The sequence below is a fragment of the Anabas testudineus genome, chromosome 4, assembly GCF_900324465.2.
Source record: "Anabas testudineus chromosome 4, fAnaTes1.2, whole genome shotgun sequence".
NCBI classification, from domain to species: domain Eukaryota; kingdom Metazoa; phylum Chordata; class Actinopteri; order Anabantiformes; family Anabantidae; genus Anabas; species Anabas testudineus.
The window spans coordinates 11,743,644-11,757,946 of record NC_046613.1 but is presented as its reverse complement, the minus strand read 5'-3'; the positions used below and the strand labels follow the sequence as shown (position 1 = coordinate 11,757,946).

Below are 14,303 nucleotides of genomic sequence, written 5' to 3'. Positions count from 1 at the left end.
CAACTAAAGATTTGCCAGGATCCTACTACTTTTATATTATATGTATGAACCGTGGATGTTTTAAGCAAAGTGGATATTGTGCAGCCTGCCAGTCCTATAGCCAATTTTTTTCTAATGGCCATAGTACTGCAACGAAAAGTCCCTCCGGCTCAAAAAGCATTTTGTCCTCGGACTATAATGATAAATGACACGCCTGAAAGAGTTGACAGAACACCTCCAGCTGCAATGAAGGTGTTTTCGCTTTCTCTCATGAATTTGTAATCCATTCTAATCCACTTTTATCTTTGTGATGTCACTGCAATTACAGTTATCAGATATTTAATTTAATTTATTAATTGGCAATTCATTGATAATCACATAGTATTAAAATTATCTTTTGTAGTTTGTTGATGTTAGTTTTCAACCCTATTAAAGTCCTATTAAATATTATTATTGAAGGTTCTAATGCTTAGTTTTATTTGTTTGATACTTTTTAGAATTTAAAAAGTCTTCTATGGCCTACTGGTATTATTAGTGACCATAACCTTATTTAACTCTGAGTTAGAATAAAGCCTGTAATCCATGCACACTCTGTTTGTTATACTATACCTGCACTGTATCAGCCATCACAACCATTTTTTCCACATGTAGGTTTAGGGTTAATATAAATTCCTAGGCTCTTGTGCCTGGTAGATAAAAACTTGAGTGCTACAGTAGTGGTAGGAATGCCAGGCAGCTAGGTGTCGGTAGTTGTTTGGCTGTTTGCTGAGCAAACTGATTTTTTTTAATTTATTTTTTTATTACTGACACATATACATATACATATGGCTGCATTAACTCTACGTATATTGATGCTTTGATTAATGCCTTTTTAATAAAAATAGATATCTAGTACAGTTAAGAGAATCATTTAATTGTTGAATCTCCATGTAACTGTAGCACTTTGGCAACATGGTGGTTCAATTGCTAGGACAGATGTCTACTGACGCTAGGCCTGGTGATTCACTTCCCAGTTCCTCCTGGCCACACATCGAAGTGTCCTTGGACAAGACACTGAACCCCCGTCTAGTAGTACCTTAGTGTGTATGCGCAGCTGTCCAACAACAATCCATGGGGATTAATAAAGTATATCAAATCACTTGCACGAATAGTTTGCTTCAGTTTGTTAATAGTGTGTGAGACCTAAAGGCCTAATTTTAATAGAAAACAAATGACACATCTTCAGGTCTTAGAACTTATCAGTTGAGTGCCTACGGTCTAAAAGTCTGAGATAACATCAAAAATATGTGGTATTTTCTAGTACGTTTGAGGATTTAGAAATATTTTACAACATGTAAAATGCGATGTTAGCTGATTCTAAGCCAAGAGAGGCTTTTTCAGTGTTCAGTCATGGCTAGAATTAAGGTTTCTAAACGGGGCAGAGCACGGCACTCTAAAATGCTTTCAATTTGATCAATTGTATCCAAACCATGATCAGTCAGAGAGAAAGTGGCCACACAACGCGAGGATCAATACTTCAAACTGTGTTCACTTAAAGATGGAAAAGCAACCTCATCACAGAATTTGCTACATAAAGAACACAAGAATTAAATCAGCAATATGTCTCCAACCCAAGGCCAAACAAAATGGCACTTGGTAAGATGTAGCATACCTAAAAGTTCAATTTATATATGATTCCAAATATGAGACTTAGCAGAAGCAGAGTGATTGCAAAGAGATGAACAAGAGAGAAAATCATATTGCTGTGTGTCAAACCAACAACAAAACATGCTGTTGGGAATATTCAAGTTGTGGCTGTTTTGCCTACTCAGGAGTTGGACATCTGTGTTGAATTGACTCCACCCTAACCATAGTCATACTACTTCTTTCCTCAGCAATATGCTATACCCTCTGGTGCTTCCTCATGTGGAAGGATTCAAACTTCAGCAGGTTAATAACTGTAACACACCTTGAATTACTTGAACAAAATATTGCGATGGACTTTGACCTTTACAGATCTCAATGCCTGAACATTTGTGGCGCGACTTGAACTGAGAGAACCTGCTACAAAGGCTTTTTGGAATATAGTAAGATTATGCTGGGACAACATGGGTCATCAGGTTTTGCACAAACCTGTGGTGTCCATGCCAGATTGAGTGTATACCTTAATTAAAACAAAAACAATACCTTTTTTTTTTTTACTGGTTAATTAGCATTTTAACCTGCACTAATGGCTTTACTGTAAGGACCTCAATGTCTGTATGTTAGTGGGTGGGTGGGTGAATGTGTGTGTGCATATGAAAATCATCAGGTCTGGATGCCTAAAAAGACAAATACTTTCAAAGTTCTTTTGTATGTTTACACAGCAACACATCAGTGGTAGGTGGGCAAGTTGCCAACTAAGTCTTGGACTCGGAAGAAGGAAGCGAAGTTGAAGACTGATTACAATTAGTTGAAGAATTGCAAAATACAAAACTTCTGTCCAGTGGAAAATACTGTAGCTGTAGTACAACAAGCATTTTGATTAAAATGGGAACCAAAATAGGACAAATTATTAAATTGGCATGTAAGTTGTTTAGAAGGATGACATATTTTCTCAAAACTGGCAAACAGATCCTTTGTTTGCTGGTACACCAAGGTAAAACTAATAGTCTAATACGACAGTCCTACAAATTCTTCCCTAATGTCAAAAATAATTATATATAGTTTTTAGTTTTTGATTAAATTGTGATGATTATGAAAAATGTACTTTATAGAGCTGTTGAGTTGAGTAACCTTATATTGGCAGGTGTTTTGTATTATTTTGTCCTTCCTATTGTTTTTCCAATACAATAATAGAGTACAGTATTATACAGTGCAGCACTGTTCAGCAGCACAAACTATAGCCTGCAAAATGACTGTCTCCAACAAACAGTGCCTTTAGGTGCATCCTGTTTGCTTGAATTATTCTTTATGTATTTACAACTTGACTAGAGTTCACCTTTGGCAAATTTAATTGATTGCACATTGTTTAGGAAGATAAACATATGCTTATATGATACTACAATTCACACTGAGAGTACATGCCAAGACAGAAATTAAGCCTAGATGTTTAAGGACCTTTCCGTGCACTAAAGTTGTGGGGAGTACAGTGACCTTGATAACTGTGATACAGACAAAGGGCAGCTGACCAAAAACCCAACAGTCCTATGGAAATGGCCTACGCCATTGTGAAAATTTATACTTTTGTGCTGATGTCTGTCTCTCTGCAACTACAGCGCCAAAACGCTAGCTGGTATTGGAGTTTCTGTGGCACTGTGTTGGGCTTCATTGTGTGGAGTTATTTTGGTGCTCTACAAAGAATGGCCATTGAAACTGAGTGGATTGTGTTGGAGTTGGAGCTTATACTTGGTGAACAGTGAATACTAATGCAACTCTATGTCCCTTGTGGTCTTGTAGCTATACATAAAACCAGTGGGAGGAGAATGGGGGGTGGAAAAGTTTCCCAAGTACATTTGTTTTTCTAGAACATATCAAGAACTACAAATTGGGGAATGTTGTAGATCTGAAGTGCAACGTTTAAAATATTTGGAAATACCCCCAAAAAGTACCCCAAAGCCATACATTAGCAGCACCTTATGGCATGCAGAAACTGTGACCTGAGATCTAATCCCAGATCTACACTCGTTAGTCAAAATGCAGCATAAGTTCCTGAAAGTTTTCCTGGAAAGGTTCCCGCAGGAGAAAAGAGCCACCAGGCAGTCACTCAGTCACTGAGTTCCTGTGTAGTCAGACAGGCCTTCAGCAAGCCTTTCCTGACACTGAATTCAAGTGGACGTAGCTTCCTGTTTGATGTTTTTAGGGAGGTTTTAAGGAATCATTTACTAAGTGTGCCCTTCTCCTCAACTCTGTCACACTTTGCACCTCCTTCCTCTCCCTCCTGTCTCCTTGACTCCCTTTTGTTCCTTCTCTTTCAAGTTATTACTCTTCATGTAAACCATAGCTGAAATATCTGCTGTGGTCTCCAGCTGGCCTGGCCCCAATGAAATAGCGCTATTTTAGCCATTTGTTTTAGCTATTTTTTCATTGTGAGTTAATGGTTATTTAGCAGAATGACTACTACTCTGCTTAGTGCAAAATGCGGGCAAAGTGACACAGTTCTGTCTTGGTTAACGGTCACGGCTGTGTGATTATTGGATTTCTCCTCACTCTGTAGGGGATACTCAAATACCATTTAGAGTACAAAGTTCAGTTGCAAGTACAACAATGTATATGCTACTTTATTAGGTACTCCCAGCCAAAACTAACCATCATAACCTTCATAAAGGTGATAATGTTCAGTCTTTGTTTGAACTGTGTCACAGAGGTGTTGATTCAACTTTATGGTCATTCTGTGTTGCCGCATTTGTAACAAAGAAGGTAGGCTAAAGTTTCAATAGAAACTCAGCATTATCATGTTCATGGACGTAGGGTTTTGCTCCACAGCTGTTGTTTTAGTCTGAATTAGTTTTGCTTTTTTGAAATTGCCATTTCCTTAGATTAGATTCATTATGAATACATAATACAGATTACCACTCAGTTATAGCATGGACATACTTGACATTGAGAACCATGTATCTGAATTTTATATGGTCTGAATACCTAATTCAGAACAGATTCAGAACATTAATGTAGTCAATATTCAGAGAGTAACATGCTAATAACATTGAAACCTTTATGTCCATTAACTGCTTCCATAACTTTAATTCCTATAGGCTGTGATTTTATGCAATATTGTAGGGTTAAAAAAATGCATGCTAAGATTTTATGTTTGTCTGTGGAAGCCATTCAGCTGGGCCTATCAGCTGGTGTTTTGTGCCATGTATTTATGAGTCCAGTGCAGGTGTTGCCATGGGAACTAGCCTTACCCCTCAGGAGCAGCTCCAGTGAAAGTACAGTAGCTTGTCCGTGAGAAATGCTTCTGCTGGGTTTTCCAGTTAGGCAGGAGAACAATGGGATCTGTTGAATTAAGCTGATCATGCCTGCAAGCCATTTCTCTCCTGCGCCTGTGGTTGTGTTTGTGTTTCGAAATTTCAGAATCCCACAAATACACAAACGCTGAATTAACTAAGAAAGGTGACATGTCTATCCAATGTCTACTGTTTTCATTATACAGCTTCAGATTTAAACTTGCCTCTATGTGCTCTAAAGGAGACTGCAGAGAAAATATACACCACTGCCTTATGTTCAGCTCTTTAGTTAATGAGAAAGTGAACTCTCTAGTGCGATGTCTTGACAATTGCTATTTATGCCCCTCTCAAAGGCATAGTCTGTCTGAAGGGGAAACTCCAATGTTGCCTGGCCTGCTTTCCACAGTGAAAGATTCTGTCTGGTTAGAGGGCAGGCAGCACTCAGGGCACTCCTTCACTGTACACTCAACTGTTCTCCTCAGTCAGTGACAGTCAAACTTGACTCTCATCATCCTTGGAAGACATCTCGATGTCTTTGCCTTGGGAATACCAGCTGTACTGTATAGCACAAAGCACATTCCATTATCTAATCAGCCACTACAGTTACACAGTGAGGCTATAAACATCATCCGTATCACTAGTGTTTTTTTTCCTGTCTGTTTTTTTTTTATACACATATTTCCTTTTTTTCCCAATTTGGTAATGCCACTTCCCAATATGTACAGTAGCTGCTAACTCCCTCCATTAGTCCAAGGAGGGCAGTGTTGGTAGATTACAGATACAGATATTTTAGCAACAACTAACTTGAAATTTTGAACATTCATTATCCCCTGTGGATGAATTCCAATTTTGGTCATGATCTCTTTAATTTTTGTCTTCTTGTGCCTGTTTTTATGTTGCTATTAGCATTTGGCTAAACTGTGCAAACCTGTTGACGAAACTCCAAAATGGGAGCAGAACTGTTGTTTATACTACTCCAGATTTCTACATGGAAGTGCTATTTTGCATTCGTTGACACGTATGGTCTGTGCCCACATAAGCTGTTGGTTACACTGACACTCCATGGAGACTGTCATGGATACAATTTATGCCATGAAAACAGTTGAGATGGGATAATAATAATGTGTGCTTTTTGTCTGCACGCTTTCCTGTTTCCTGGGAAGAAAAAAAAAAGACTAGAAGTACTATTGCGTTTATTCCATCATATGTTATGTGCATATTTAAAATTTTCCAATACAAAAACATTGGTACAAAAAAAGTACCAATTGCATCTTCTTAAATGTAAAAAAAAAAGTGTTTCCTTATTTTCTTGTGACTAATCAAACAGTGGTTTCTGTTAAATTGTTGAGGTCACATTCACGTTATGTTTTACAAACTAGAGAAATGTGTGAATAATAGAAAAGTATAATAAATAACAGCTCAGTTATAGATCTGTTTGAGATTTGTAGAACACAGATAAGACCAGAGTATACATGCAGCTAAAAATGCAGTGAGTCACTTGAATATTGGAAGAAGTGAAATGGAGAGATGAGGTGTAGAGAGCTCGAGCAGGTTGTAGAGGAAGAAAATAGGTGTTGGAGTGGGGGTGGAAGAGAGGATTGCTCTGGAGAGATAACTGCATAGTGAAACTAGAGGTTGAGTTTCAGTTGACCGCTCCCTGCCTTGTCTTCAGAATATTTCTCTTTAGTTAATAACGGTGTTAGAAAGAAAAAAGGTTTTCATCCTTGCTCTGGTATTTCCTAAGCCTAAAGTAGTCATTTGTTTGTCAGAATATGTCCATATAAAGCTACAGATCCTATTGTGGAAGAAAGCTGTTGTGGAGAAGGTGAGTGTGTGTGTGAGAGGAGGATCTGTGGGGTTCTGTGTGTCTCAGAGTCTGCATGTGCAAACAAATTTCCTTTATGACTTTGATGTTTCTGTGTTTATGCTTGTGTGCATATGCATGGTCACTGTGAAAACTAAATTGGAAGAGTGAACTCTGTTAACCCAGCTCCCATTTGAGCTGAGGTGAGCCCTGCAGTCCTCATGTGGCTACTCTGGACTGCTCCATTTAACCCAGACAGTCAGTTGGGCCTCTGTGGTAGGCCCTGCCAAAACAATGCACATTTTGGGTCACCAGAACCAACATGACAAAAGATTTTTCTTTACTTGCAGGACAATGGTTAGACCACAATTAGACCCATGAACATATGTCGTATATATTTTAGTCTGTTATGTAACTCACATTGCTTCATCAGTATTACATACAGCCAGTAGTAAGTGGTATGAGTGTTGATGCTGCTGTGCCACAAGTGTGAAAAACAACTGCACTTAAGACAATAGGAATTTGCAGTATTACTGTTTTAGTAAACACAGGAGGACCGAACCACGAGCTGAGACAATGTGGATAAATGACTGATTGGTTCAGCTAAGCAGTCTTCTTTGGTAAAACACTGGGACTGATTTGGCATTGAGGTCTGGACGAATGCCTGGGGACATGATGGTGTGGATTCCTTTACAGCCTTGTATATCAGCACCAGGGTGTAGGTGGATAGACAAGGTCAGCCTATTGCAAGGACAGGCCACAAAAATGAGTTATATAAAAAAAAAAGCTATGTTTTGACTTTGTTAGATATTCCAAGTTCAATTAGTAGAGATCTGTGGGTGCTAAGCCAACAACAGCTTATAAAAAATAAGAAATTAACAAAATAAACTTTAGCTTTAACTAACGAGTTAGTTTTGATAGATTTGTCAGGTTTCAGACTCTTAACATTTTCACTTTACATTCACACTTTCATTTTAACTCCAGCTAATTTAGTTATTCTCCTTTAGTGGTATGCTGACACTGTAGGATGCTATAACTTCCTGTTTTGTTCCTGGGTCAAGGCTCAAGAGTGGGAACAAGATTGATTGATCTTTTTACATATATTTATTTATGGCTCCTCCTTCTTGTCTTCACTCAGGTACAGGAGAGAGTGGCAAGAGCACTTTTATCAAGCAAATGAGAATAATCCATGGGTCAGGCTACACAGACGAAGATAAGAAGGGCTTCACCAAACTGGTCTACCAGAACATCTTCACCTCTATGCAGGCCATGATCCGTGCAACCGAGACTCTCAAGATCCCGTTCAAGTATGAACAGAACAAGGTGCGTAAGTGTTATGATATAGTGATGTGTTATTGAATAGCTATCCACTCCGTCCAAATGCTTACACCTATGTACCTTGATAAAAGACTTTGAAAGCACATGTTTTCAATCAGATTCTGCATATGAGTAATGGGATTCTAAAAGAACATGCAGGTTTCTGCCAAAATTAGAACCGTTTTGGTTATTTCACGTTTGAGATTTCTCACTGGATTGGACTGAACACATTCTTTACTTAAATTCTTCCTTACTTAGTCATGAAACTGTCATGTTAGAAACATGACAGTACTTTGGTAGAAACAAAGATCTAAACAGAGGTTCTCGGGGGCTGTAAGAAGCTAATTAAATGACATGAATACTATGCTCACTCCTCATGTCTGCTCGAGGCCAGCAGCTATAGGCTACATTATCTGGTAGGTCTGGTAGTCTCCAGCTGTCTAAAGAAGAATTGCTTTGTGGATTAGGTGGGCATCAAATTTTGGCAAAGAAGGAGAGTAAAGGGGAAAAAAGATGTTATCTCCGATTCTGTATTTCAATTTGATACTTCGTAGTGAGTCACAAAGTGATGGTGGAGTAATTTTTTATTCAGTTTACTCAATAATAAATATTTTTAATTTAGCAAACTAGAGTCCTTGAGTAACTTAAAAACCTTGATGATGCACAGTGATAAAATAGTTAACTTTTATGTGGGTGGATTGTCAACATTTCTTGGCCAAAGTGACTGTGATTGCTTGCACAGTCCAACGCTAGTGTGTCCAACTTATCTCATGCAAACCACATTCAAGTAGATCATAAACCTAAAGTAAAATAAGATGCAAATTAAACTGAAGCACTTTCCCCCAGTGAACTGTGGCACCATAGCTGAATAAAGGGGACAGTTAAAAAGTAGAGCTACACCATAAATGTAGTACTGTGTGTACTTTTTTGGATTATGGCAGTACAGGGATGGTCACGAAATAAATATATTTTAATCCCAAGGATTTTCAAAATGTCATTGTTTCATAAGAATCACTTGTCTTTTTATCGTCTCTTCTAGGATAATGCCCAGCTGGTGCGCGAGGTGGACGTGGAGAAGGTGTCATCATTCGAACAGCCGTTTATCAGTGCGATAAAGCTCCTGTGGGCTGACCCTGGCATCCAGGAGGCCTACGATCGCAGGAGAGAGTACCAGCTCTCAGACTCAACCAAATAGTACGTCTTTGATCAATTCATCTACCAGAATAGAACGAATATTTATTTTATGTGTAGAGTGGTCTCAAATTGTTTGAGTAGTTTTGTCACTGTTACACTCGAGCACAGGAAGGGAAGAGGGTTTAGGCAGATGGGGAGAGTTGGGGGAAGGGAAGAAATGTTGGCAGGTTTATAAACGACTGCTAATAATATCAGGGCTAATTCCAACCTGCATTCATCAATTTCAGAATAATATAACTGTTAAAAAGTTGAGGATTGGGAAAAAATTCAAGCCTATGCACAGATATTTTTGTGTATTTTTGGATCTACTGCTGGCTGTATGCATGTTTCTAATTGTATGTTTTTGATGAAAAACAGTAGTTTTGTGTGTGTTATTATGCTGTTGCGATTCGTGGTTTGCCTACATGTGCATCTTTGTCATGTGTTCCCTCCCCCCTCCGCAGTTACCTTAGTGATTTAGAACGAATAGCATCACCGGGGTACGTGCCCACTCAGCAGGATGTGCTGCGGGTTCGAGTGCCTACCACTGGCATTATTGAGTACCCATTTGATCTGGAGAATATTGTCTTCAGGTACTGGTGTGAAGTGCTGCTGCTGCTGATGTCACTGGTGGAGTAGCTGCCAGTTGGAAACCGTCGATGCCGCTATCTCCATCTACTCTGTGCTGCATAGCAAGGCTCAGCACTTTAACACATCCCCGATGGTTCACTCTCAAAGACTAGCTTCAGTCCTCCTTTTAGGTCCGGGTAGAAAGGCAGCCATTTTTCTTTTTAACTGGCTAGACAGAGGCGGCCTCTTGAGTGCTAAATCATCTTTTTGGAGTCAAGTTAAAAGTTTCTGCTTCCTTTAAACTTACAAACCTTCACAGTGAGCACTTTGAAGGGGAACAGAAGATAAAGCTGAGGACTGTTTTGTCTTTAGGAGTTGCCATCAAGGATGAAGCTAAATTTCTAAGAGAATATTTGAGGGGGGGTGGTGGTATGAAATGTCACCTAATCCCCCTCATAACTCTTGGGTATGTTTTTTCTTTGGTTACATCTAGACTGATTCACTTGCTTTTTGATGGCATCCGCTGTATCTGCTGTTATGCTTCACTTTCTCCTTCCTCCCTCTCTCTGTCTTTTGTTGTCCTTCCTGTCTCTAGCTATCTAAGTGATCTGGATCGTATTGCTGAACCCAGCTATCTACCAACCCAACAAGACGTGCTTAGGGTTCGAATCCCAACCACTGGGATCATAGAATACCCCTTCGACTTGCAAAGCATCATTTTCAGGTAGAAGAAGAACTACACTTTTTTTTTACTAACTAGTTTTTTCCCCTAGTTTTCTGTTTTCATTTTAAAATCCAAAAGTCAACCTGTTTCTACAACCTGTTATTTTATGATTTAAACCCAATGTCTATCCATTGTTACTCACAGTAAAGTTTATAATGTTAGTTAGTAAATTCTAAAGCTGATAATTAATTGTGTGAAGTTGTTATAAATGGTTCAGTAGCCTTTTGCCTGTAGCTCTTTAACACCTCACTGCTAAATTTAAAAAAATGTCCAATAGAAAATAAAAAGCCTTAAACCACTGTTGTTTTGTGTAGATACATGTTTGATTAAAAAAAAAAGGGGCTTAAAACTAACCTTGGCAACAAATGCCATATACCTACTGTGGCTTCTTCACAATAAGTATCCTGTTTTTCATCAGCTGCAGGCTTTTGATGTCCAGCTACAGTGGCAGGATGTTCTGTTTGCATAAGCAGTAATCGAATACAGCTCTGATAACAATGTAAAGCTAGTTAACAGTAAACAGTGAGGTTATCAAAGAGATGAAATTGTATATTGATTACACGCAGACATTGTGAATTCGCACTCTGAATCCTTCGTGTTTAGGAAGTCTGAATCCAGTGTGGGAATGCACTGGTTTTCAAACTGCGGCTTAGTAGATGTGAATTATAAGTAGCATCAAAATGGGATTTGATTTTATTACAATCTTAATCATTATAATTTCAGCAAGCAAATTTCCAAGCAGACATTATCTAGCCACCTCTCCAGTATCAAAATTTACGATTTTCTTTTTTGTCTTGATTACATATGAATTTGGACTTCTGGTTGTACAAAAAATTTGATGTTTGCAATTTTTATTTTGATAATTTATAGGTTAAACAATTCAATTACGGTACATGACAAACATTCATTAATAATTAAAACAAAAATTTGTTGCATCCCTAGTTCATCTTTACTGTTAGCTACTGTAGCTGCACTTTATTTGCTAAAATTAAACAAGCTTAGGATAATGAGTAGTTGTATACGAATTCTTGATAAACAATCCCAAGCTGTACTGTACATTTTAGATACTAAAGTCTTCATAAAAGACAGTATTTTACATGGTAGTTCTTCCCAGTTGGTCTCTCTCCGACTGCACAGATGCACAGAAACAGTCTTATGACCCACCACCAATACACACAGCAGCTTCCCCTGCACCTTCCCTTTCAAAAAACGTCAGAAGATGAGGAGCTAGCAATGGACCCAGGGAACAAGAACGATTACAGAAGAGTGCAAATCGATAGGAAGCCATCAAGTCAGCCCCCTCCTACGCTTGGCAAGGCTAGAAATAACTCTGCTTGCAATGATGTTGTGCTGAAGAGGTTCCCAGCAGCTCTGCAGCAGCTAGGCTCTACTCTGCTTGGCTGTGCTGTTGATGGTGAATCACTACATGCTCTCAATGACATCAATTTCGTGTTTAGAGACTGAAAATACAAATATGATATGGGTATGAATGTGATGTGTCAGGCTCTATTGTCAGAAGAAACATTTTTACTCAGGCGCCTTAATTTACATTGAAGTATTCATTAAATGTGGAGCACACTTGTTGCACAAGGAGAAGTCCCCACGCCCAATGTGTGGATAGTAACAGTCACATGTGCGACTGGACTGTCTACTTGCAGGACAGAGCAGAATCTATAACAAAGGAAGCCTTTTAAAGACACACATCACCATTAGGCTTGCCTCCTTCTCTTTTAATTGGCTTTTGAAGTCAAAGAAAATGTCGTTTCACTTGGCTTATCCAACATAGGAGAATGTGTAGTACTAAGTAGGTCACTCATCCCTGCTAGAGGAAAAAAAAAAGGTCGTCTGATGTGAAGGAGTTTTATTTTAGGCTGGCTCTTCTGGAGGACTCCATTTATCAATGCCTTCTCTGCTTCTGGCAGACTCCCTGACTGAGTTCACCTTTGTTTCATGTTTTACTGCAAAGGTGTAGAATGATATTAGCTATTTGGTCAAAATCTAAACTAAAATAAGACTTAAACCTGCATAACTAATACGAACAGTCAAAGTTTGATGCATTACCTGCATCATCATCACTTAGATTTTTTTGTAGAGATTAAGAAGCGGGAGGAAAGAGCAGTCTAACTTTGTCTTTTCTGCCCCTCCTCAATTCTTACCCTGAATAATTTGATCTTTAGTCTAATTTAACTTAATAAGGTGATGTTTTCTTAGTTTTAGTAATTTAAGGAGACAGTTTGTCTAAAATGTGGACATTAGAACAGGAGCAACAGAATATACAATAGTAGAACTGTTAATATTTCATTTTCTTTCCTTTCTTCTTCTTCTTTCTTTCCTTTGCCCTTGACCTAAACAAAGAAATATTTTCTAGACTTACCTTGTATCTCCTGCATAGACTCTACTGCATCTTCTTTGTAGAAAAGTAGGATGGCATTGTTTGTATATACATCTCTGTGCAGTTATTTTGGTTCACCTGAGGGAAGGTTCGCTCTGACCTCTGTGTGATTCACGCTGCAGATTCTCCGCTCACGTTTACTCTGAATATATTCTTGTTGCAAAATGGGTGTTTGGCTTGAACTACACTACACTCATTAGCTATTATGTTAAGTGGTCTTCTACGCTAATAGCCAGACCACACTAGCATTGAGATACATTGGTTGGCCACCACTGTATACAAACCTTAGTGTGTATGAACATAATAGGTTTAGTGGACCGATTGTCAAAATAATGCCCCTTTTTACTGGTTTGAAATTATTTAAATTAAATTACATTTAATACAATTGAGACATAATATATGTGATATATTGTATTGTGGTTTAAGTCTAATTTGTTTCACACCCATGGAAATCCCAAAGATTGAACTTCTGGTAAATCTTTGGGGTAATCACTGAGATGCATGCTGACTTTTTAAGACCGGAAATGCTTAGGATTAATTGATGGAAAAATGACCAATTATAATTTCTTCTCTTTTATGTTATTCTCTCCACTTGATGTTTGTTGTCCCTCCATCTCTTCTCATCCCATCACATTCCAAACAGGATGGTGGATGTGGGGGGTCAGAGGTCAGAGAGGAGGAAGTGGATCCACTGCTTTGAGAATGTCACATCCATCATGTTTCTGGTGGCACTTAGCGAGTACGATCAGGTCTTGGTGGAATCTGACAATGAGGTGAGACAGACACAGTGTGCTTACACAACATTTTGACACTATACATTCATACTGAGGCTTCAAGTCTAGTCTAGTTGTATTTTGAGGGCTTTTATGTGTAGTTTGTAATAAAATTGTAATACCTCCCCATCTTTTAAATTAAGTTTCTTATACAGCCCGTTGATCGTCCTATACCTGGAATATTTATATTTGCTTGCTTGGATACATATACTATAAAACCTGCACCAGTCAGTATTTTATTTCGCCATTTGTAATGTGAAGGGTGTGGTTTGTTCAACTCACAGAGTTATGACCACACTCTGCAACACTCTTATGAATTTTGTTTTAGCCGCAAAGCACAGATAAACCCATTGTATAGTACGTCTGCAGCACCAAATGGTGGACAAAATTAGCTGAACTTTAAGGCTTTAAGGTTCTTGAAGTGGTTTCATCTTCTACCCGAAAGGCATCTTCAGGCCAATTTATACCTTCTGTCTGCTGATGATTACTGATGAGCCCCTCACAACAGTAAGAATATATGTCTTTCTGTTAACTTCAGAGATATTTAATGCCCATCTGGACGGCTCTGTCTCCTCTGACGGTTGAGATAGAATTACGGCTAATAAAGCTAATGTGATCAGGCCCTGTGTGCCCTCTGCTCCTCTCCTAACAACAGACCCTTTCT

General features: G+C 38.6%; 1 protein-coding gene across 2 annotated transcripts in view; it reads left to right on the top strand.

Moving 5' to 3' along the window:
• Positions 1-14,303, top strand: part of LOC113152086 (guanine nucleotide-binding protein G(q) subunit alpha) — a 30,742-nt gene that overhangs the window by 9,904 nt on the left and 6,535 nt on the right. Inside the window, exons 2-5 of one of the 2 annotated variants that reach the window (XM_026345083.1) lie at positions 7,829-8,013; positions 9,047-9,201; positions 10,346-10,474; positions 13,510-13,639. In XM_026345083.1, coding sequence (XP_026200868.1) covers positions 7,829-8,013; positions 9,047-9,201; positions 10,346-10,474; positions 13,510-13,639 — 599 coding nt within the window. Of the gene's footprint in view, positions 1-7,828; positions 8,014-9,046; positions 9,202-9,644; positions 9,774-10,345; positions 10,475-13,509; positions 13,640-14,303 lie in introns of both variants that reach the window. The other variant, XM_026345084.1, reaches the window with a different exon arrangement.